Source organism: Cnephaeus nilssonii (genome assembly GCF_951640355.1).
Source record: "Cnephaeus nilssonii genome assembly, chromosome: 2".
Taxonomy (NCBI): domain Eukaryota; kingdom Metazoa; phylum Chordata; class Mammalia; order Chiroptera; family Vespertilionidae; genus Cnephaeus; species Cnephaeus nilssonii.
In genome coordinates this window covers 28,766,294-28,791,780 of record NC_137073.1, presented here as the reverse complement: position 1 = coordinate 28,791,780, position 25,487 = coordinate 28,766,294, and the positions used below count along the sequence as shown (strand labels likewise).

Below are 25,487 nucleotides of genomic sequence, written 5' to 3'. Positions count from 1 at the left end.
GGCAGGCGCACAGAGGTGGAGTCGAAAATAGCAAGGTTAGACTGTGTGTGAGTGTGTGCATTTATACACATATATGCCCATTTCCCCTAGTCTTTTTCTGAGCTGTTTGAGCGCATGCTCTACACATGACAGGATGCCTGGATACTCCCCTGTGTATTTCCCAAAAGCAGACACTCCTACATAACAATTCTCCACCCAACCACATAAGGAAATCGCCATTCAAATAGTATTAAGGTTCATTCCACAGACCCCATTTGAATTCTGACACCTGTGTCAACAATGTTCCCACTCCCCACCCCCAGGATCCCATCCACCTAGGATGGGTCCTCTGTCATTCCTGTCCCTGACAGTTTTTCAGTTTTAATTACAAATCATAGACTTTTGCCCTAAAAAAATTAAATAAATAAAAATAAAGAAAGACCTGCTGTCACTCTGATTTAGAAGCCAGCGATCCCGGATTGTGAGCAGTCAGACATCCCCTGAGGGGTCCCATATTGGAGAGGGTGCAGGCCCGACTGAGGGACACCCCCCACCACCGTGCACGAATTTCGTGCACCGGGCCACTAGTATTTTTAATAAATTTGCTTGCCTTGCTTCATTAATAAATTCGCTTGCTTTGCTACAATGTTATCTGTCACTCGTCTAAAGTCTTTCTTACCAGACTGACAAGAATGGAGGAGAGGACATCCCTCTCCCTCTGACTCAGGGGGCTGTCCATTAACATCTTTTCTAGGTCCAATAGAAGTGGCCCTGTGATGGAAGGGCATTCTGTCCAGGGTTGATTCCCACCATGTGCCCTGAACTGCTAGGAGAGGCTCCAGCCACTCATGACTTTGAACAGGAATAAGCAGGTTGGAAAATAATTATCTCACTTGTTTTTATTAATCTTTTCTAAATATATGTATAATTCACATTTATTTCAATGTTTAATAATAAAAATGTTTTGATTTTTTTATTCAGAATTTTGGTGCCTGGTCAGTGAGGCTCAGTGGTTGACAGTCAACCTATGAACCATGAAGTCACAGTTCAATTCCCATTAAGGGCACATGCCACAATTGCAGGTTCAATCCCCAGTGGGGGCATGCAGGACACAGCTAATCAATGATTCTGATCATTGTTGTTTCTATCTTTCTATCCTCTGAAATCAATAAAAATATTTTTTTTAAAGAAGTTTGGTGATGTTTTTGTGACTAGAAATATGCCATAGGAACTAAACTCTTGCTTATCTCAGTTGGTCTATGGTAAAACTCGTTTCATTATACACTGTTTCACATAAAGGCATTGTTTCTAAGAACTTATCAACAACTTATTGCAATGAGGACTTACTGTAAATGTTATGCTGAGTTCTTATGTGAGCCTCTCTAACAAACTAACTGAATCTGAGGAGGAGGTTTTGGAAACCTCCCACTTACAGCCAGTCAGTCAGTCAGAAGTACAGGTAACAACCTGGACTTGCAACTGGCGTCTGAAGTGGGGGCAGTTTTGTTGGACTGAAGCCTTAACCTGTGGGGAACAATGCTATCCCCAGATAGTGTCAGAATTGAATTAAATTGCAGCACAGCTAGTCAGTGTCTACTGAGAACTGCTTGGTGGTATTGGGAAAAACACACTTCAGAAGCACTGTAATCTCAAGAAGCAGTGAACTGACAGAACAAATTTCTTTGCATAAAAGAATCCCTTCATCTTAAAAACACTAATTACTGGGGTTTATAAATATGATGTTAGCACCACAAGAGTGCCCACATCAAAATAACCTTGGTTGGAATTAATTTTTTATTGTTGCATATGAAAGGAAAGGAGAATATCAGAGATAAGGACTTACAAGTGGTAGGTGGAGACAGAAGCACAGAGATTTATTTAAAAGAGAGCCTAACAAATTTCAATTCATCATACACAGCTGCCTTTATAAAACCATCACTTCATACATTCACCTATCTACAGCAGTGGGTCTCAAAGTGTGATCCCCAGTTCAACCACAGCATCACCTGTCAGAAATGTGTATTCCAGGTCCTCACCTCAGACTTACTGAATCATTCTCTGGGGATGGAGACCAGGAATCTGTGTTTTAACAAGCACCCCAGATGATTCTGATGCTCACTAAAGCTTGAGAACCAGTAATCTCCAGTAAAGTCAAATACCTTTAAGATAAGGCACAACAAAATCAGGAAATTCTAGAAACTGAGTAGCAGAATTTTACTACATTATTATGGGTCATGTGGAGGAAACATTTATCCCTCCTTTTTAATAAGACATTTAATAAAAAATGCTTTCTGAATACCATCTAACTGACATTACTTAAGAATTTTTCCAGAGATCAACCAAAGGACTTGTATGCATGCATATAAGCATAACCAATGGACACAAGACACTGGTGGGTGAGGGCATGTATGGGAGTGGGGTGAGGGTGGGGGCAATGGGAAGATATGTACACATGTAATAATACCTTAATTAAAAAAATGGGGCGGGGGAGAATTTTTCCATGATCTAAAATTTTCAGTTCACTCATAGGTTGCTTTGTGATCAACAAAACAAAACAAAGCAAAAGTTTTTAAGAGAGGACAATGATACATTCCCAGGCAAAACGTACAGGCTGAGGCACCATATTATAAATTGCTAAGCTTAAAATTAAGTTTTTTAGTTCTTCCATCACATGGGACATAAAACTCATCAGTAAAAACTAAAAAGGGCCAATGTATATAATATTTCTATAAAATCTGCACTTATCATATGAAAATTTGCCAAAAGGGACAAAATCCTGCCAAAGAAGCAATTCCTCTGCCAATTTAATTCAGGCTATTAGCATTTCTTCCTACAGGAAAAAATAAATACCTTTAAACTGCTTGATCATGTTCTGATGGTTTTCAATGGCTTCCTTTAAGATCACTTCAGGCTGGTCCATCTTCCACCGCCATTCAGTGCCCACTGGATTGGTGTGGTGCCTAGGAAAAAGAGGCAAAAGTTCTAAAGTACTCTGTAATAAGATCTCAACTACTCATCTACTATGATGAAGTAGTTAATAAAATCATAAAATCAGGGTTGATTTCCCCCTAAATACTTGGCTGTTTATAGCTGTATTTTCTTATTTAATTAGAAATGAATTTAAGTCATGACACCTAGAAGAGAGCGATGGCTAGAGAAGTGCCTGGCTGAGACTGAGGTTTAATCATAACAATATCAAATGTGCACCCCTCTCTCCCAGCCACCCACTACCAGGTTAACAAGCATCTAATAACAGTAGAATATTGCCAGAATAGTTGTAAGATCATAGTGACAGACCCTTCCTGAGAGGCATCTCGATGGGAAGACCTAGAGCTTAGGAAGGATCAGATATTGAGAAAAAAACCTCTGGCAGACCAACCTCCATGCTATATACAAAGTAACCCTAAAAGAAATTTAAGGCAGTGATACACTGATGGTATTCACAGAAACATTAAACCTTAATTCATTCCCAAAATCTTGATTAAATTAACTCAAACTCCAACAAGAAAGGCCTAGCAGAAAGAAAATGCGGGCCAACTTCAAACTACAGAAAACATTTACCTCAGTCTCTAATGCACTAAACAAAATGTCTCACTTGAAACAAAAACTTATAAAGGTATACAAAAAGGCAAGAAAAACAATACACTTCCAATAGAAAGCATCAACAAAACCAAACTCCCCTTCAGGCCTGGTCCCCCCCAACTGCTCTCCACTGCAGGCCTGGGTCCCCCCCAACTGCCCTCCCCTGCTGGCCATCTTGTGGTGGCCATCTTGTGTCCACATGGGGGCAGGATCTTTGACCACATGGGGGCGGCAATCTTGTGTGTTGGAGTGATGATCAATCAGCATATTACTCTTTTATTAGATAGGATAGAGGCCTGGTGCACGGGTGGGGGCCGGCTGGTTTGCCCTGATGGGTGTCCCGGATCAGGGTGGGGGTTCCCTTGGGGCGTGGGCAGCCTGGTCGAGGGGCCTGTGGTGGTTTGCAGGCTGGCCACGCCCCCCCGGTGACCCAAGTGGAGACCCTGGTATCTGGGCTTTATTTATCTTCTATAATTGAAACTTTGTAGCCTTAAGCGGAGGCCTGGGCAGTCCAGGGTGTGCGGAAAGCTTGGCTTCCTCCATTGCCAGGGGCAACCCTAGCCTCCCGCTCTTTCCAGCTCCGTGGCTGCTGCCATTTCTGTTTGGATTTGTTTTACCTTCTATAGTTGAAACTTTGTAGCCTTGAGTGGAGGCCTAGGCTGGCAAGGGCAGGCGGAAAGCTTGGTTTCCTCCATTGCCTGGGAAACCCACGCCTCCCTCCTGCTCTCTGTGGCTGTAGCCATCTTGGTTGGGTTTATTTGCATATTCGCTCCTGATTGGCTAGTGGGCGTGGCTTTGGGTATAGCAGAGTGATGGTTAATTTGCATATTACTCTTTTATTAGATAGGATATGTATTTTTAATTGATTTCAGAGAGGAAGGGAGAGGGGGAGAGAGATAGAAACAGCAATGATGAGAGGGAATCATTGATCAGCTGCCTCCCCTGAGGATTGAGCCTGCAATCCAGGCATGTGCCCTGACCTGGAATAGAACTGTGACCTCCTTGTTCATAGGTAACGCTCAACCACTGAGCCATGCCAGTTGAGCAAAACCAAACTCATTTGATATAAGTGTTGGCACTATCTGACAGGAAATTTTTTTAAACTACGATTAATATGTTAAAAACTCTAATAGAAAAGGTAAGCAACATGCAGGACACTAACACCAGGGTGGTGAAGGCATGAGTGAGGGAGGGTTGGGGGGGGCAATGAGGGGATAAGGACAAATATGTAATACCTTAATCAATAAAGAAAAAAAACCAATCACTGTAAGACCAACTAAACAACACCAGTTAAAAGACAGATTGTTCAAACTGACTTTTAAAAATCCAGCAATTCTATGCACAGGTGTTTAACCAAGAGAAATGAAAATATCTGTCTACAAAAAACTAATGTCCACAGAAGCTTTATTCATAATTTAGTCAAAACCTTGAAACAACTCAAATAGTACTCAACTAGAGGTGCACAGATAAACAAATGGTGCTAAACCATATAACAAAAAGAAACAAACTATTGATAAACCTAAAAACATGGATGAATCTCAAAAATATTTTACTGAGGAAAAATAACAGACATACAAATGCATACTGAATGATTCATTTTTATATAGTCTATACTAGTATAAAAAGCACAGTTATATATATCGTCAAAAAACAAATCAGAAAATGACTAGAAGTGGGGCACAAGGGAATTCCAGGGATAATGAAAATGTTCTATGTATTGATTATAGTCACAGTCACACAGGTATACACATTTACCAACATTCATTGAGATGTATATTTTAAATAGGTGCATTTGGTTGTATGTAAATAAAACTTCAATAAAGTTGCTTTTTTAAAATTGATCCAGCCAAACACTTGTTTATAAGAAACACGACTAAAATATACAGACACATAAAGGTTGATGTTGCATAAAGAAAGAAAAAAGATTTGGCAATTGTTAATAACAAAAAAGAAATCTAATAGAGTTATATTACAATCAGAAAACACACATTTTAAGGCAACAAACATTACTATGGGTAAAGAGGACTACAAAATAATGATAAAACAAACAGTAACAAAGAATAGAATTTATGGCTATTTTAATATCTGACCATTAAAAATATAATCAAAAAATATTTACAATAGAATAATTAACTAATCAAAATCGATGGAGTGTAGCTAAAGAATACTTAGAGGGAAATTTACAATTAAAGACTTATAGAAGATTGAATATTACTGAGTTAATGGTCCAATTTAAGTTAGAATAAGAACAGAGAAACAAAAAGTATAGTTAGTAGATTAATAAACAAAAAAGTAAAAGTATAATGAAGAGAATATACAAAGCTAAAATCAAGTTATTCAAAAAGACTAAAAAACTTGACAAGCCCCTGATAAACTGGTCAAGAAAAACAAACATATGCATTAATATATAATATTAGGAATGGAAAAGGGATTAATTATAGGAACATCAAAGCTTTAGGTACATTTGAGCGCCGTGTTGGGCAGAAATTGATTATTACAGATCATTATATATTTGGCCACCATGGCCATTTATTTTTACTTACCGCCAACAGAAGACACATTTATTTGCACATGCTAAGCTCGGGGTGGTTTCCATGCAACGATGGCTTTCAATACCATAGAATGTATGTTTATAGCAACCTCCTCTTCCTCGGAGCATTGACTGTAAGAAAAAAAAACAAATGATAATTTAAATAAAATCCTCAAATCACAGAAACACCAAGGCATCATTTTTAGGAAACCATGTGTTTTATAACCATAAATAGCCCTAATAGCATCTGCACGATGCATAAAATTAACACTATAGTATTATAGTGTTCTGATAATGATTTGCATTTTCTAAAACTCAGTGAAATAAACCTAAGATTCATTAACTCTGAAAGCTCTATAGGAAGGATCATTTATACTTTTATTTTTCAAATCCATCCAACTGTCTCAAATATTATCAGTTCAAAAATATTGAATGCGAAAGGATAGATAACACAGTCTCCAGAAAATGCAGAAGCCGGTCATATGAAAGAGTATCTCTGCTTTGAATAAAGAAGGGTGGGTAAGGGAATCCATCCGGGAGCATATTCCATGTCAACTGAACAGTAGAATTTGAACATATTGAAACTGTTGAGGAGACAAGCCACATGTATAACAAGTAGATTTTTAAAAAAACAACACCACTGTTTAATACATGAGTGGTAAAACCACAACAGTAAGAAAGGGTAATCTGATGAAATACTGCAAGATATCAAGCTTTATAAGGTATCATAAGAAAGATTTGTCCAAAAGCTCTGAGTAAGATTGGCTTAATTTCAGAAAAGGGAAAGGTGTGAGGAGTTTACGCAAGAGAAGTCATAATGACAGCCCATAATATCAATGGAGGAAAGGAACAGGGTACTAAAGAGGTACAACCACTGGCATTCCCGATCAGAGGGGCGAAACAGAGGAAGTCATCTAAGATAAATGAGAATTTAAGCCTAAGTAAATGAAATATCATGGTATTAACAACAGCAACAACAAACACAATTAGGTAGTCTTTATACATATGTATGTGTATACACATTACATTTCACATGTCAGTGTACTAATATTATAATGCTGTTCACAATGAAAGAAAATTATATATAAAATCTATCAGCTTGATTACTATGTCAGTTGATTAGGAAGTCTTTTACTTTTTTGTCCTGATAAAAGGACTTCCCCCTCTATCTCAATACAGTTGACACTTGAACAAAACAGGTGTGAAATGTGCAGGTTCACTTAGATGAGAAATTTTTTTTCAATAAATATTGCATATGTGCTTTCTCTTCCTTATAATTTTCTTAATAACATTTGATTTTCTCTAGCTTATTTTGTGGTGAGAATACAGTATATAATACATATAACATACAATATATGTGTTAATTGACTATTTGTGTTATTGGTAAGGCTTCCAGTTAATAATAGGCTATTAGTAGTTTAAGTTTTGGGGAAGTCAAAAGTTGCACGCAGGTTTTTGACTGTCAGGGTTGGGGAACAACCTCCATGTTGTTCAAGGGTCAAATGTACTTGCATTAAGAGCAAAAAAAGGAGTGAAGGAAGAAAAATATTGTTCAGGATAATGGTGTTTACAAACTCCTCAAAATTTCCAATAAAATATTCAAGAAGGCAAAGAAAACATTCAAATCTTGTAAATAGCACTGAAAACTAAAAGTCCAACAAATCCCAAACACCGAGTAATTTCCACTATCATGCCAATTGAGAAACAGTTGAAGACGTGCATATTTTCATTGTTTACTGAGTAGTGAATATACCCAAGCATACTGTGTACATGGTGAATAAGATAAAGCCTCCAGTCGCCATGTTATCCCTCAGTGAAGGAAGGAAGCCTCAGGCCCCGCAGGAAAGCAGAGCATTTCTCCGGCCAGGTCACTGGTTACAAGGATAGGTGGTGGGGAAGGATCTCTATCATTTCACTTTCACTTGGCTACCCTGATATCTTTTGGCAGGAGCGGGGAACTGCATGTCTAGCAGGAAAGGAGAGTACTTGTCCAACTGCTTATTGTTAGGGGGGCTCCCAATCGAACCCCTTTCCCAGTGGTACTGGTCTCCCCTGATCTTGTCGAAGAGATTCCCATTCTATACTGGGGAAGAATGAGCCTCCCTGGTGGCCATCTGTTGCAAGATGGAGGATCAGGAAATTGGGGTGAGAGTTGCCTTCTTCTTTAGGTGGGAGATGTAAGACATCCTGCTGCTGTTGTCCCTCTGTCCTGGGTCCCAAACCAGCCAGGCTTCCCCTAACCGCCTTTCAGAGTTCTTGTTTGGATCCCTTTTGTGTTTTTCATGGTTTAGAATTGTGCGTCTTAGGAAGGCGCAGCGAGTAAAGAGTTGATGCCATCTTGTCCAAACCAGAAGTCCTCAGACATTACATTTTCAAAGCAAGTTCTCCCACATCTGAAAATTAGTGGAGGATCAAGGTAGAAAAGGAAAAGACTGGAGAGCAACACATGCATAGAATTCATGTTAAGAATCGAGAAGAAAAAAATATAGATAGCCTCAGAATCAATAATCAATGAATTCTTATCCTTGAGGTAAATAAGAGCCTGAGAAAATACAATTGTAGCCTAGCAGAGCCACAATGAATGAAGGCAAGATACCACGAGGCAGGCTCTGTGCACATCAATTTGGAAACAGAGGTACAGGGAGAAGGATGGAGGCAATCAATGCTCGATGGGTCTCTTTGAATGTCTTGAGAGAAGAGGCACTGACTGTCTTTATTCTAGACTCTCTCTTCAAAAGGGTTTGTATAGTGAATAGCCTTGGAAGATAGTGTCTCTTTCTGCAGCAAAATGATAGCTATGCCTACTGTCCAGTATAATAAAGATGTGTCTCTCAAAGGGAAAGACCAAGCCAAATTATTCCCAATTATAAAAGATTCATATTCCCTAAGTGTGGGGGGTCTGCTCCTATAACGTATGTATAGATGTTATCTGGTCCCCACAGTGCTGCTTTATTGGAACTAGGGCTCAAGAACCAGAGAAAATGATGATATTCTGGCTACTGCTGTTAGTATGAGTAACAAACTGTCCTTATCCTCTGCCACTATCCATGAAACTGTGGCAGGCTAACTCGTTAGCTTTCAAGTACAGTAAAATTTCAGACTCTTCAATTTTTGACAGGGATGAAAAGCTCAGTGCAGAGGTCGATAAACTCCATACAGCCTATGCATCAAATCCAGTCCACTGTCTGTTACTGTAAATAAAGCTTCTTGAGATAGTGTCACTGCATTTATTTGTTTGTTTGTTTATTTATTTATTTATTGTCTATGGCTGCTTTTGTGCTACAATGGCAGAGCTGAGAAGCTGCAGCACAGGTCATATGACCCACAAACTTAAAAAGAGTCACTATCTGGCCCTTTAAGAAAAAGTTTGCTCACCCTTGACTTAGGTACTTTTTTCATACTATAGTGCAAAATAAATTCCAAACTGTTTAAACACACACACACACACACACACACACACACACACACACACACACACACACACACACGATTTGGGGAAGATGGAGGAGCAAGAAGCACCAAGAATCTGTTCTCCACCTAGACAATTACACTGTTTGAAACTCTGGGATCTGTTGAAGGCTTGCAACTTTCAGGGGAAGGCTTGGATGGTTAATTTATGTCCAGTATAGCTCTTAGCACAGTAGGAGCTACCATACACCACCACCAGACACAGGCAGGCAGCTGTGCACTTCTTCCTGGAACAGCTTGCACACAGCTTGTGGGAGCTAAGGTAGGTAAAAAGGACCCTGTCCTCCAATATTGGGGATCTGCACTCTGATTCCTGATTGCTGCTTCTAAACATAGAGGTGCAGACAAAGAGGTGGGCAGATGTTGCACCTCCTCCCATTTTTGTAAGCCCTCCCCCTCCAGCTGACCTGACTTCCAGGAGATTTAAAGGGACACTTCCTCTTCTTAATTGCCCTTCATTTGTTGTTTTCTCCTTTCAGGAGCTACACATTAAAGACTAGAACATTCTGCCCTAGCTGGTTTGGCTCAGTGGATGAAGCATTGGCCTGCAGAATGAAGAGTCCCGGGTTTGATTCCGGTCAAGGGCACATGCCCGGGTTGCAGGCTCAATCTCCAATAGGAGGCATGCAGGAGGCAACCAATCGATGGTTCTCTCTCATCATTGATGTTTCTGTCTCTCCCTCTCCCTTCCTCTCTGAGCTCAATAAAATATATACACACATACATATACATATATATGTATATATATATGTATATGTGTGTGTGTGTGTGTATATATATGTGTGTGTGTGTGTGTGTGTGTGTATGTGTATATATATATATATATATATATATATATATATATATATATATATATATATATATAAAAGCCCAAGCAACCGTTAAGACCAAACAACCTGAACAACTGGTCGACCAGTCACTATGACACACACTGACCACCAGGGGCAGACACTCAATGCAGGAGCTGCCCCCTGGTGGTCAGTGTGCTCCCACAGCCAACCTCCTGTGGCCTCCCTCCCCCCCGCCGGCCGGCCCCCCAAATAGGCTTCAATGGCTGGCCAGGCTGAGGGAACCCACCCATGCACGAATTCATGCACTGGGCCTCTAATAAGAAATATAATTAGGAAATCATCCTGAATTCACTGTCATGCATTGCAGTTTTCTAAGAGAAGAATCTCTGAGGAGGAGGAAAAGCTCGCACAAAGACCCTGAGGCAAGAACAAAATTGCATGTTCAAGGACAGGAAGAAGGCCAGAATAGCCAAAGGGGAGTGACTAAGAAGTAGTCAGAGATAAGGTCAGAGGGAAGGAACAGGTTAAGCAGGGCCTTAGACACCATTTTAAGGCTCCTGGCTTTTTAGATGGGTCAAGACATATGGAATTCTAAACCTGAGGCTGACATCTTAGGTTTTCAAAAGACCACTCTGGAAATAGACACTAAGAGGGCCCAGGGTAAAATCAGGGTGACCAATTAGGAAGTTATATAGTGATCTAAGAGCTGGGTAGAGGGGATGGTGACCAGGACCAAGGTGTAAAGAAAGTAGTCAGATCCAGGATACATATTTGCATATAGGACCAAAATGACTTCCCGACTGAGTGAGATGTAAGAGAAAGAGAGGAGCCAAGTGTAACGCCAAGGTTTTTTACCTGAGTAACTGGAAGGATGGAAGTTGATATCAATAATTAGACTGGGAAAGCAAGTTGGGGTATATATTTTTAGGATAGTTTCACTTGAGAGATGATTATAGGCACCCCACTAAAGATGTCTAACAATCCTATCTAATAATAGGCAAATATGCAAATTGACCATACCTCCGACACACCCACAAACCACGCCCACAAGACATGCCTACCATCCAATCAGAGCAAGTATGCAAATTAACCCAAACCAAGATGGCTACAGCCACAGAGAGCAAGGTTTCCTAGGTAACAGAGGAAGCCAAGCTTTCCACCTGCCCTTGCCAGGCCTAAGCCTCCACTCAAGCTACAAAGTTTCAATTATAGAAGGTAAACAAATTCAAACAAATGGCAGCAGAATGGAGCTTGAAAGAGCAAGCCAGGGTTGCTGCCAGCAACAGGGGAAGCAAAGCTTTTCGCACACCCTGGCGGGGCCCACCTGCTTAAGGCAACAAAGTTTCAATTATAACCCCAACACAAATGGCTGCCGGCCTCGGAGGGAGCCCCAGGCTTGGCTCCGCTCCAGGATACAAAGTTTCAATTGTAGAAGGAAAATAAATTCCAGATACCAGGGCCTCCGCTTGTGTAGCTAGGGGGCGTGGCTGGCCTGCAAACCACCACAGGCCCCTCGCTCAGGCCGCCCCACACCCCAAGGGAACCCCCACCTGATCCAGGACGCCCTTCAGGGCAAACCAGCTGGCCCCCACCCCTGTACCAGGCCTCTATCCTATCTAATAAAAGAGTAATATGCAGATTGATCATCACTGCAACACACAATATAGCTGCCCCCATGTGGTCAAAGATCCTGCCCCCATGTGGACACAAGATGGCCACCACAAGATGGCCAGCAGGAGAGGGCAGTTGGGAGGCACCCAGCCTGCAAGAGAGGGCAGCTGAGAAGGACCAGGCCTGCAAGGGAGGGCAGTTGGAGGTGATCAACCCTGCAGGAGAGGGCAGTTAGGGGTGACCAGGCCGGCAGAGGAGGGAAGTTGGGGGCAAACAGACTGGCAGCAGAGTGATTAGGGGGTGATCAGGCCGGCAGGCAGAAGCGGTTAGGGGCAATCAGGAAGGGAGGCAGGCAAGCAGTTGGGAGCCAGCAGTCCTGGATTGTGAGAGGGATGTCCCGGTGGGATCGGGCCTAAACGGGCAGTCGGACATCCCTCAAGGGGTCCCATATTGGAGAGGGTACAGACTGGGCTGAGGGAAAACCCCCCTCCGTGCACGAATTTCGTGCACCGGGCCTCTAGTATATATATATAAAGACTAGAACATTCAAAAACAACTGCATATTTGGGAAAAAATTAAAAGTGACTGTACATGCCTAAGGAAAGGCTCAGAATAAAACATAAGATGACATTAGGTTTACAACTCAGCCTGATCCTCAGTATAGAAACAGTCTACAAGAATAAAACAAAAAAATAACAAAAAACAAAAACTCTGGGAGTTACCACATTACTAGATTCAACTGTCCAATGTTCAAAAACAATAAAATCATAAAACATACAAAAACACAGAAAAACATGGCCCATCAAAGGAAAATAAAAATTCAACAGAATTTGTCCCTGAAAAATACTTTATGGCAGATATATTAGACAGACTTAAAAAAAAAAAAAACTGTTCTCAAGATGCTCAAAGAATTAAAAGAAGATGTGGAAAAAGTCAAGAAAATGATGTGTGAACAAAATGGAAATATCAATAAAGAGATGAAAAAGCCTTAAGAAAAAAACAAAGAAATTCTGAAGTAGAAAAGTATAATAATTTAAATTAAAAATTCACTAGAGGGATTCAAAGGCCTATTTGAGTTCGCAAGAATCCATAACATGAAGATAAGACCATGGAAATTATCAAGGCTGAAGAGCAGAAATAAAAACGAATGAAGAAAAGCAGAGAGCTCATCTAACCTGAGGGACATCATCAAGTGGAACAACATGTGCATCACGAGTGTCCTGGAAGGAGAAGAGAGAAAGAGGCAGAGAGAATATATAAAGAAATAATGGCTAAAAATTTCTCATCTTTGATAATAGACATGAATATAAATATCCAAGAGGCTTAACAAACACCAAGTATGATGAACTCAAAGAGACCCACACCAAGACACATTATAATCAAATTTTCAAAAGACAACAACGAAGATCAAATCTTGAAAGTGGCGAGAACGAAACGAATCATCATATACTAGTACAAGGGACCATCTACAAATTATAAAATTATCTACAAATTTATCATCAGAAACTTTGGAAGCCAGAATACAATGGACCAATATACTGAATGCTAAGTGAAAAAAACTATCAACCAAGAAATCTATATCTGGCAAAGCTGTCCTTCAAAAGTGAGGGAGAAATCAAGACATCTTACATAATAAAAAGGTAATATTTAAATTACCATCACTCCGCTATGCCCGCGATTGGGCCAGCGGGAGACACAGGGGGTGGGACTCGGGGTGGCTGGGGTGGTGATTGGGCTGGCAGGACGCTGAGCTCGCGTTGCCAGCGGCGACGCGAGCTCAGCGTCTGCGCCATGGCTGTGCTACCGCACAGACAGGCCTCTGGGGCAGCGAGCCGGCGTTTTGGAGGTTTGGAGGTTTGGAGGCGGCGGGGGGGTGGGAGGGCGGCGCGGCTCCCCGGGGAGGAGTCTGGCGGCAGTTGGGCCGCAGGAGCACGTGGCTGCCCCAGCCTTCCTGGGCGGGAGGCAAAGGCAAGACCCGGCCTGGGCTCCGGACGCAGGAGGACCACGCCCCCGCCCCACTTCGCCCTAGGGGCCCAGGGACTTCGGAGCTGCCAACCAGCGGACAGACAGCTTACACGTGCATGATTAAATCATGCACTGGGCTTCTAGTTCCCAGATAAACAAAAGTTGAGGTAGTTCCTGACTACTAGACCAGCCCTGAAAGAAATGCTCAAGTCCTTCAAGAAGAAATGAACAGCCGAAACCGGTTTGGCTCAGTGGATAGAGTGTCGGCCTGCGGACTCAAGGGTCCCAGGTTCGATTCCGGTCAAGGGCATGTACCTTGGTTGCAGGCACATCCCCAGTAGGGGGTGTGCAAGAGGCAGCTGATCGATGTTTCTCTCTCATCGATGTTTCTAACTCTCTATCCCTCTCTCTTCCTCTCTGTAAAAAATCAATAAAATATATATTTAAAAAATGAGAAGAAGAAATGAACATTAGACAGTACCCCAAAGGCATATAGAGAAATAAAGAGCTCAAAAAAGGTAAATTACATGGGCAATTATAAAAGCTGGTATTATTATAACAATGTTTGTAACTGAACTTTTTGTTTTCTATATGATTTAAGAGTCTAACATATTTTTTTAATTAGTGAAAAGTTTGCATTACTATAACTTTGGTTCAATCTTCTTTTCAACATAATTTAGGAGGTTAATGCATTTAAAGAAATTATTAGTTTATGTTTTAGGGCTCAGTAATTTTGTGACACCAACAACCAAAAGGGATGGGGACAACGCTATAAAAGAACAGAGTTTCTGTATGTTGTTGAAGTTAAACTTCTATAAATTCAAGTTAAATGTTATAACTTTAGGGTGTTACATGTAATCCCCATGGTAACCACAAAGAAAAATAGCTATCATATACACAAAATAAAACTAGGAATAAATTTTTAAATTTCACTAGAAAAAAAATCAACAAAACACAAAAGAAGACAAGAATGCAAGGAATGAGGAACAAAAAAGCATTAAGGCTTATAGAAAACAAATATCACAATGACAAGTCCCTCCTTACCAATAATTACTTTAAATGTAAGTGGGTTAAACTCTATAATCGAAAGATTAACAGGATGGATAAGAACACATGATCCAACTCTATGGTGTCTACAAGAGACTCACTTTACATCCAAAGACACACATAGGTTGAAAGTTAAAAGATGGAAGATATCATATGCAACTAGTAACCCAAAGAGACCACAAGAGGCTATACTAATATCAGACAAAACAGACTTTAAGTAAATAAATAAAAAGACACAAGAGGGGAAGGACATTGTGTTAATAAAAGGTTCAGTACAGCAAAAAGTAATAATAATAACAGTTATAAACATTTACACACCTAATGATAGACCATCAAAATATATGAAGCAAAAAATGAACAGAATTTAAGGGAGAAATAGATAGCTCTAAAATAATAGTTGGAAATTTCAATATCCCACTCACAATAATGGAATAAACAACACAGAAGATAAGTTAGGAAACAGATAACTTAAACACAATAAATCAACTAGATCTAACAGACATATACAGAACACTACACCCAACAACAACAGCATACACATTTTTCTCAAGTGCACAAAGGACATTTTCCAGGATAGAACATATGTTAGGCCACAAATTAAGTCTCAATAGATTTTAAAAGATAAATATCATACAAAGTATCTTCTCTGATCACAACAGAATGAAGTTAGAAATCAAAAACATTTTTTTAAACTGTAAAGTTCACAAAATTTTGAAAATTAAACAAAACACTTTTAAACAACCAATAGATCAAAGAAGAAATCACAAGGGAAATTAGAAAATACTTGAGATGAATAAAAACAAAGATATAGCAAACTTATGGGATGCAGCAAAAGCAGTTGCTAAGGGGGAAATTTACAGCTATAAATGCTTAAGAGAATGAAAGCAAAACAGAGACATTCTCAGGTGAAGAAAAAAACAGAATGAAAGCAAAACACAAACATTCTCAGGTGAAGAAAAACTAAGAGAACCCATTGCCAACAAACCTGCTCCAAGAGAAATGCTAAAGGAAATTAAAGCAAAAGGATGGGGAATGTACAGTATGCAAACACTAATCAAAAGAAAGCTGAGATGGCTATATTAATATCAGATAATGTAAACTTCAAGGACTCTTACCACAGATAAAGAGGGACATTACGTAATGGTAAAAGGATATATTCACCAAGAAGACATAACAATCTTAAATGTGTATGCACCTAACATCAGAGTTTCAAAGTACATGAGGCAAAAACTGATAGAACTGAAATGAGAAATGGGCAATTTTCACAATTCGGGTTGGAGCCTTCAACATTAATTTCTAAGAAATAGAACAAGTAGACAGAAAATCACCAAGGATATAAAAAGGCTATTATCAAGTCAACTTCTGATCTGGGTTTGGGTTTATTGGAGTTCTATTTGGGGCCAGGGAGAGGGAAACAGGAAAAAACAAAAAAGTAAAAACAGGAGAAGGACCCTTTTCATTAAGCTGATTATACATTCAATGAGGGCAGGCCTCCCTCATATCCCTGTTACCTTCCACAATGATAAGTAAAAGTGCTGTATCATATATGATAAATGCCACACACACACACACACACACACACACACACACACACACACTAGAGGCCTGGTGCACAAATTCATGCACAGGTGGGTCCAGCCGACTCACCCCAATCGGGGCCCATCAGGCCAGGCCAGCCAGGGGGAGGGGATGCGGAAGGTTGGCCGGCTGGCCCCGCCCTGATCGGGGAGCAGGGGCCAGTCATGGGGGGGGGGCCAGCTGGTTGGCCAGCCGGCCCTGGCCCTTGGTCAAACTCCCAGTGGAGGGGACAATTTGCATATTAGCCTTTTATTATATAGGACTAGAAGCCCAGTGCACGAAATTCATACACGGAGGGGGGTTGTCCCTCAGCCCAGCCTGTACCCTCTCCAATCTGGGACCCCTGGAGGGATGTCCAACTGCCCATTTAGGCCCGATCCCACCTATTTCCAAAAATAGGAACTTTTTTAAAACGCCGTGGGACGCGGGACAAATTGTTAAAAATCAGGACTGTCCCACCAAAAGCGGGACGATCTTGTCAACTTACCCTAACCACTTCTGCCTGCCAGCCTGATCACCCCCTAACCACTCCGCTGCCAGCCTGGTTGATGCTTAACTGCTCCCCTGCCAGCCTGTTTGCCCCCAACTTCCCTCCTCTGCCGGCCTGGTCACCCCTAACTGCCCTCTCCTGCAAGGTTGATCACCTCCAACTGCCCTCCCTTGCAGGCCTGGTCCCTCTCAACTGCCCTCCCTTGCAGGCCTGGTCCCTCCCAACTGCCCTCCCTTGCAGGCCTGGTGCCTCCCAACTGCCCTCTCCTGCTGGCCATCTTGTGTCCACATCGGGGCAGGATCTTTGACCACATGGGGGCAGACATATTGTGTGTTGGAGTGATGGTCAATCTGCATATTACTCTTTTATTAGATAGGATAGTGGCCTGGTGCATGGGTGGGGGCCAGCTGGTTTGCCCTGAAGGGTGTCCCGGATCAGGTGGGGGTTCCCTTGGGGCGTGGGGCGGCCTGAGCGAGGGGCCTGTGGTGGTTTGCAGGCCGGCCACACCCCCTGGCAACCCAAGCGGAGGCCCTGGTATCTGGAATTTATTTTCCTTCTACAATTGAAACTTTGTAGCCTGGAGCGGAGCCAAGCCTGCTGCTCCCTCTGCGGCCGGCAGCCATTTCTGTTGCAGTTAATTCACCTTCTATAATTGAAACTTTGTTGCCTTAAGCGGGTGGGCCCGGACAGGGTGTGCGGAAAGCTTTGCTTCCCCTGTTGCTGGGGGCAACCCTGGCCTGCTCTCTCAAGCTCCGTTCTGCCACCATTTCTGTTTGAATTTGTTTACCTTCTATAATTGAAACTTTGTAGCTTGAGTGGAGGCTTAGGCCTGGCAAGAGCAGGCAGAAAGCTTGCCTTGCTCTGTTACCTGGGAAACCTTGCTCTCTGTGGCTGTAGCCATCTTGGTTGGGTTAATTTGCATACTTGCTCTGATTAGCTGGTGGGCGTGGCTTGTGGGCGTGTTGAAGGTATGGTCAATTTGCATAATACCTTTTTATTAGGTAGGATATGCTGTACCTGTGCATATCCTATATACTAAAACCTTAATATGCAAATCAACCAAACGGCGGAATAACTGGTCTCTTTGATGCACGCTGACCACCAGGGGTCAGATGCTCAATGCAGGAGCTGCCCCCAGCCTGCATTCCCCAGGCCAGCCAAGGCGGGTGCCAGCAGGGGCCCCCCATCGCCCCGCCAGTCACCCCACAGAGAGAGGAAGCGACCGGCGGTGGTGGTGGCAACAGGGGGAGGGGCCGGTGAGCGGGCAGCGCCAGGCCGGCCAAGGTGGGTGCCAGCGGGGGCCCCCCAATTGCCCTACCAGTCGCCCCACAGATCAGCCCTGATCGCCAGCCAGGCCTAGGGACCCTATCCATGCACAGTTTTGTGCACCGGGCCTCTAGTGTATATACTATATAAGCTATATATGAGCTATACATATATACACATATTAATGATAAATATGTCATTTATTTTCTAGACTAGAACACTGCAATGGTAAGGATAGGAAAACAGACTGTCAAGTAAATTAAGTGACCATCAAATAGGCAAGTCCCCTCCATCAGCATCCTTAGGGTAATGTTTTTCTGGCTGAAAGAATCTCCTACTCTCCAGTATTCCATTCAAATGATACAGGTTTAAAAAATGAAGATAGCAAAGCCACAAAGCACTTGGTAGAATGTTTGCCAGGCCCTTAATCTTTCCAGCAAATACTCCTTGACATAGAACTGAGAAAAGAAGAAAAAAAAAAAAAAAGTCCAGCTCAGTGGTTAAGCATCGACCTATGAACCAAGAGGTCACAGTTCGATTCCCAGCCAGGGCATGTGCCTGGGTTGCAGCCTCAATCTCCAGTGTGGGGCATGTAGGAGGCAGCCAATCAATGATTCTCTCTCATCACTGATGTTTCTATCTCGCTCTCCCTCTCACTTCCTCTCTGAAATCAATAAAAAAAATCCTACCTAATAATAGAGTAATATGCAAATTGACTGCACCTTCGCTATGCCTAAGCCACGGCCACCAGCCGAGCCACGCCCACCAGCCAATCAGGAGCAAATATGCAAATAACCCAACCAAGATGGCTACAGCCACTGAGAGGGGGAGGGTTTCCGCGGTAACAAAAGAAGCCAAGCTTTCCGCGCCTCCTGTTGCCGGCCTAAGCCTCCACTCAAGGCTACAAAGTTTCAATTATAGAAGGTGAATTAACTCCAACAGAAATCGCTGCTGGCCTCGGAGCGAGCAGCAGGCTTGGCTTTGCTCCAGGCTACAAAGTTTCAATTGTAGAAGGTAAATAAATTCCAGATACCAGGGCCTCCTCTTGGGTCGCCAGGGGGCGTGGCCGGCCTGCAAACCACCATAGGCCCTTTGCTCAGGCCACCCCACGCCCCAAGGGAACCCCCACCCTTCAGGGCAAACCAGTCAGCCCCCACCCATGCACCTGGCCTCTATCCTATCTAATAAAAGAGTAATATGCAGATTGACCATCACTGCAACACACAATATAGCTGCCCCCATGTGGTCAAAGATCCTGCCCCGATGTGGACACAAGATGGTCACCACAAGATGGCCAGCAGGGGAGGGCAGTTGGGAGGCACCAGGCCTGCAAGGGAGGGCAGTTGGAGATGATCAACCCTGTAGGTGAGGGCAGTTAGGGGTGACCAGGCCGGCAGAGGAGGGAAGTTGGGGGCAAACAGGCTGGCTGGGGAGCAGTTAGGCATCAATCAGGCTGGCAGCGGAGTGGTTAGGGGGTGATCAGGCTGGCAGGCAGAAATGGTTAGGGGCAATCAGGAAGGCAGGCAGGTGATCAGTTGGGAGCCAGCAGTCCTGGATTGTGAGAGGGATGTCCGACTGCCCGTTTAGGCCCGATCCAGGATCGGGCCTAAATGGGCAGTCGGACATCCCTCGAGGGGTCCCAGATTGGAGAGGGTGCAAGCTGGGCTGAGGGACACGCCCCCCTCCGTGCACGAATTTCTTGCACCGGGCCTCTAGTATTTTTAATAAAAGAAGAAAAAATCACACTTCCTGTGCTTTTCTTAGCATTCTCATCTAAATCCCTATCCATTGTAAGTTGCTTCAGTTTGGCTCAGGACTTTGCACAGTTCAAATTTTGTCATTCTTCTTTATGACTGTTTTCCCTGCCACACCTACCAAATCAGCAGCAAACCATGACTACTTTCTTATAAGTAGCCAATATCATCTGGTTCAGGTACCTACTGTTGCATAACACACTGCCTCAACACTCAGAGGCTTAATATGACACATGTATTATTTTTTCTATTAATTCTGTGGGTCAGCTCAGTGTTTTATCCACGCCTTGCGGTGTGCATTGAAGTCACTCATGGAACTGCATTCAGACAGAGTTTGGCTGGGGTTGTGCATTCAGATTTCTGACAGTTGATGCTAGCTAGCTAGGGCACCTTGCTCCTCCTTCACTCGAGTACTAGACTGGCTTCTTTATAGCACAGTAGCTGGGTTCCCAGAGGAAGCATTCCAAGAGGACAAGCCTCAATGTGCAAGTGCTTATCAAGCCTCTGCTTGCATCGTGCTTGCTGATACCCCAATGACCAAAGCTGGTCGCATTGCCAAGCCTAGAGAATTAACTAAGCGTGTGAATACTGGGAGTCATGGCTCATGGAGGGCTACCCAGTTAATGGACTCCTACATCATTTATACTAATTATGTTCACCTCCAAGCCTTAAGGCAAAATACCTCACATTAGTGAAATTTTATTAGTTTTCAAAAAGCTTTTACACTCAATGTAACAGCTAACAGCTCTGGATCAATTTTTTAGCTTAGTACAGTGGTCGGCAAAGCCGGGGTTTGCCGCTCTGTTGACTAATGAGTTTGCCGACCACTGGCTTAGTATAACAAAATCCTTTTAACATTTGGTGATTACTGCAGTTCTCTGGATAGGCAAATATCCTGATTCTAGGTATTTAATACATGTTTACCATATTCTGTGATAAGTGATCCAGAGGAAAAAATGATTATACTTCAACTGTATACACCTTTTTTATAGAAATCTATAGTTTTTACCTAGAAAATCAAGTTTAACCTATTCAAAAAAACAAATTTTAATTCTTTAAATTGAAATCAAACTGAACTATATCAACCAAATATCAAATTATTACCATAAGCACACAAGTATACAATTTATTCAAACAACTTGAGAACATATTTTAATGTACACTTAATAAAATGCATTCTACAAATGGAAGGAGGTACAAAGAACGACTTTCCCTCTTAAAAATTATCAAGACCACAAAGAACTTATACTTATGTGGTTTATATCAACCAATATGTACATATTAGATATTAGGACCTAATTTTATACTATTTCATTTAAGATAATTATAAGCCTATTACACAGTAAAACAAAAAATAGTATAAATCAGCTGGATTCTACATAAGTTTCTGCATTCCAACTACTGTGATATGTTGTTTCAGTTAAGCTATATGAACAAAATCAGGCCTCACACAGATACGCAACTGAGTAACAAGGAGGAGTACTTTTAAGAACTTTTTCAGAAAATTGTGAATACTACACCAACACTTGTCAAGTGGTAGTTTCATAAAGATTAGCTGCACTGTAGAATCTGAAGCCATATTAATGAACATTTCATATGTTGTTATATTAAAAGCTACTTGCCTATCTTGTACTTTGAATATGATTTTATAACATCACGCATTGATCATTTGAAAAATATTGGGTCATTAAGTTATGCATATCTTCCAAATATTAATACATTTCATTGTATAACATTTTAAAAATCACACTTTTTAATATCACAATTATCTCTTCATTATTGGGAGGCTTTCAAACTTATGACAGCTATTGTAAGTTTTCCAAAATTTTAATTTTCATTTTAAAACTCAAATTTTATTACTAGCAACAAATACTTTCAGTTGTTTCTTTAAGTGGCAGGCTCACTTTATCTTTAAAAAAGCATTTGCCAAATAACTAAGCCTCAATAACCATAGTTGTTCTTTGATATAAAAATGACATTCCATGAAAACAGCAACTTACAACCTCAGTGCACAAATGCTTTTCCTGAAAACAACTATATACTTTGTTATGCAACAAAAATGCTTATGCATATTTTCAATATCTTCATACAAAACATTAAAAGTACAGATACTCAAAGGTAGAGATTTTTTTAGTTAATAATTTTTGCTACTTCATCAAGGTAATTCTTACGTGAAACTGGCATTTAAAAATAAACAGGGAGCACATGTACCTTGACTACTAGTAAGTATGGTACACTGCCTTAATTCATTCTAAAGGGTCAGCACATTTATGCACCACTGCTTTTGCACTATTAGTTCAACTGTCTCACAGCAAAAAAAGACAATATTACAGAAATATTATAAAAACAGTTTGACCTCCAGTACCCCAAAGGGAATGCAGATCACACTTTAAGAACCAATGTTTTAAGTTAATGGCAATAAGTATGTCAATGAGAGAAATCAAGAATTTTGTTGAGGGGAAAAAAGTGGTATAATTATAAAATCAAAGATTTTAACTGAAAACTAATGTTAAAATTGAAATAAGAGTTCAACAACTTTGGAAAACTGTTCATATAATACCTACTAAAGCTAAACATATGATTAAGCAATTCCACTACAAGGTGTATACCCAAGAAAAATGAGTGTTATGTCCAAAGACTTGTACATAAGTGTTCACAGAACTGACTTTATATAAAACAGCAAAAAACTTGAAACAATCTACATGTCCATTAATAAATGAATAAACAAATTATGGGCATATCCATACAATGTAATATATTTAGCAAGAAATGAAGCATTGATACACATAAAACATGCATGAATCTCAAAATAATTATGCCAAATAAAGGCAGGCATATCAAAAAATATGCATTAATATATTAAATTCCAGAAAATATAAATTTACATACAGAGACAGAAAGCAAGTCAGCAGTTGCCTGGGGACAGGAACAAAGAGAAAGTTGGTTTACAAAGAAACACAGGAAATTTGAGGTGGTGTTTGTTATCTTGATTTTGGTGATGGTTTCACTACTACATATATACATATATACATATATATGTATATATCCCAATGGGCAATAAGGCATAACATTTGTATAATGAGGAAGAAACTGGCAACTGCTTTCTGAGAGATACAGAAAAAGAGCTTTGGAATCAAAAAAATAGTCAAAAGCTACTTCCTGTTATAGGAAAAAAGGAAAGCTGCTTTAGTTATGAATTATGGTAAAAAGGTCAATTGTACCATCCCATATGGTACCCACTAGGCATGTGTGGCTATTTAAATTTAAATGAATTAAAATTAAATAAAATTTAAAATTCAATTCCCTTGTTACACCAACCACAGTTCAAGTGTTAAATAGCTACATGGTTAGTAGCTGTATGAGTTACATGGTGAGGCAGGTATGTGGCAAGGTATCCAGTAATAGGTATTGGGTTAGGTGTTAGATATACAGTTAGTAAACTGTACTTTATAATGCAGATATAGAACATTCCCACCACTGCAGAAAGTCCTACTGGACAGAGCTATAGAGATGGATGTATATGTGGCTCCTCTCACTATTACCACCAGTACACCACTCACTCCATTGCTGCCTTCCATCCACAGAACGCTGACTCTAGTTTGTAAGTTCCCAAGGGAAGAATGCTTCCACCATATTCCAGAGAAGATGTATCAATGAACAATTCTCTATGGTGGTTTTGCACCTCTTAACTCAACTTTAGTTCCAGACAATCTATAGGGCAAACAGCCTTGGAAGATAGGGTATATCCATCCAGTGTAGAGGGCGGATTTGCTTTTTGACCAGCAAAATAAAGATAATGTCTCCCAAATGAAAAGATGCTCAACATCACTAATCATCAGAGAAATGCAAATTAAAACCACAATGAGATACCACCTCACACCTCTGAGAATGGCTATCATCAATAAATCAACAAATAACAAGTGTTGGTAAGAATGTGGAGAAGAGGGAATCCTCGTGCACTGTTGGTGGGATTGCAAATTGATGCAGCCACTATAGAAAACAATATGGAGGTTCCTCAAAATATTAAAAATAGAACTACCTTATGACCCAGCAATTCCACTTCTAGGTATATATCCAAAGAAATTCAAAACCTTAATTAAAAAGGATATATGCACCCTTATGTTTCCTGCTGCATTATTTACATAGTCAAGATATGGAAGCAACCCAAATACCCATCAATAGATGACTAGATAAAGAACATACATACAGTAGAATATTACTTAACCATAAAAAAGAAAGAAATCTTACCATTTTCAACAATATGGATGAACCTAGAAGGTATTATACTACGTGAAATAAGTCAGACAGAGAAAGACCAATACCATATTATTTCACTTACTAGTATATGTGAAATCTAAAGAACAAAATGAACAAACAAAACAGATTCAGACTCATAGATACAGAGAACAAACTGAGGGTTGCCAGATGGGAGGGGGGTTGGGTGAGCTGGGTAAAACGGGTAAAGGAATTAAGAAGTACAAATTGATATTTACAAAATAGTCATGGTGATGTAAAGTATAGCACAGAGAATACAGTAAATAATATCGTAATGACTATGTATGGTGCCTAGTGAAACTAGATTTACTGGGGGGGGGGGGGGGGAGGAGGGATCACTTCATAAATTATATAATTGTCTGACCACTATGCTTCATACCTGAAACTAATATAAAATAATATTGAATGTCAACTATAATTGAAAATTTAAAAAAGATAATGTCTCCCTCCCAGTTAAAGGTAGACAGGTTTGCAAGGAACCCTTTTATGAGATTGGGGGTTTCCTAAGCTCCAGGTTTCTCAGCTGCAACGTAAATGCACTGTGCACCCAGCATTCCCCTGGGCCCACCTCCACATCACCCTCAAAGCATTTGGAGGGCAAAGGAATCAATGTGAACATAGAAGCTCAAGATGTCTGCTGTGCTTTGTCTTTAACCCAGGAGTCCTGTGCCCTCTGTCAACACTATGCAACTCTGCCAGGCTAACGTGTTAGCTTGTGAGTAGGGTAAAATAGCAAACCCTCCAAAGTTCTTGATAGTGAACTCTATAGCCGGGCTCCTCTGAGCTCCTCATGCCATAGAAACAAACATTCTGTCAGGAACCAAGGGGATCTCTGGGGCATCTCTTAGTACTCCCCTAAACAGCAGTAAAAGTTAGGATTGTAGGAAGGACCACTATTGGCTCAACTCTTCATTGACAGACTGGATTACCCACCTGATAAGGAAGAATCATACTGTGAGACATTGATGGAACACAAAGGAAACATGGCCTAGTTAGTGAAAGAAAAAAAGTGATAAATACCAACTATGACCAGGTGACCAGGTACAAATATGAGGAGAGCTGTATCAATCCATAATGTCTTCCTTGCTTTGATATATATGTTCACCCTCTCCTCCAACTATCCTATATAATAAAAGGTTAATATGCAAATC

The 25,487-nt window shown here is 41.0% G+C and overlaps 1 protein-coding gene across 2 annotated transcripts in view; it reads right to left on the bottom strand.

Moving 5' to 3' along the window:
• LOC307116075 (S-adenosyl-L-methionine-dependent tRNA 4-demethylwyosine synthase TYW1) overlaps positions 1-25,487 on the bottom strand; it is a 135,882-nt gene that overhangs the window by 71,478 nt on the left and 38,917 nt on the right. The window contains exons 1-3 of one of the 2 annotated variants that reach the window (XM_079799728.1): positions 13,137-13,160; positions 6,105-6,223; positions 2,830-2,939 (exon numbers count right to left, since the gene is read on the bottom strand). In XM_079799728.1, coding sequence (XP_079655854.1) covers positions 2,830-2,939; positions 6,105-6,220 — 226 coding nt within the window. In that variant the 5' untranslated portion in view covers positions 6,221-6,223; positions 13,137-13,160. Of the gene's footprint in view, positions 1-2,829; positions 2,940-6,104; positions 6,224-13,136; positions 13,161-25,487 lie in introns of those variants that run through there. The other variant, XM_079799727.1, reaches the window with a different exon arrangement.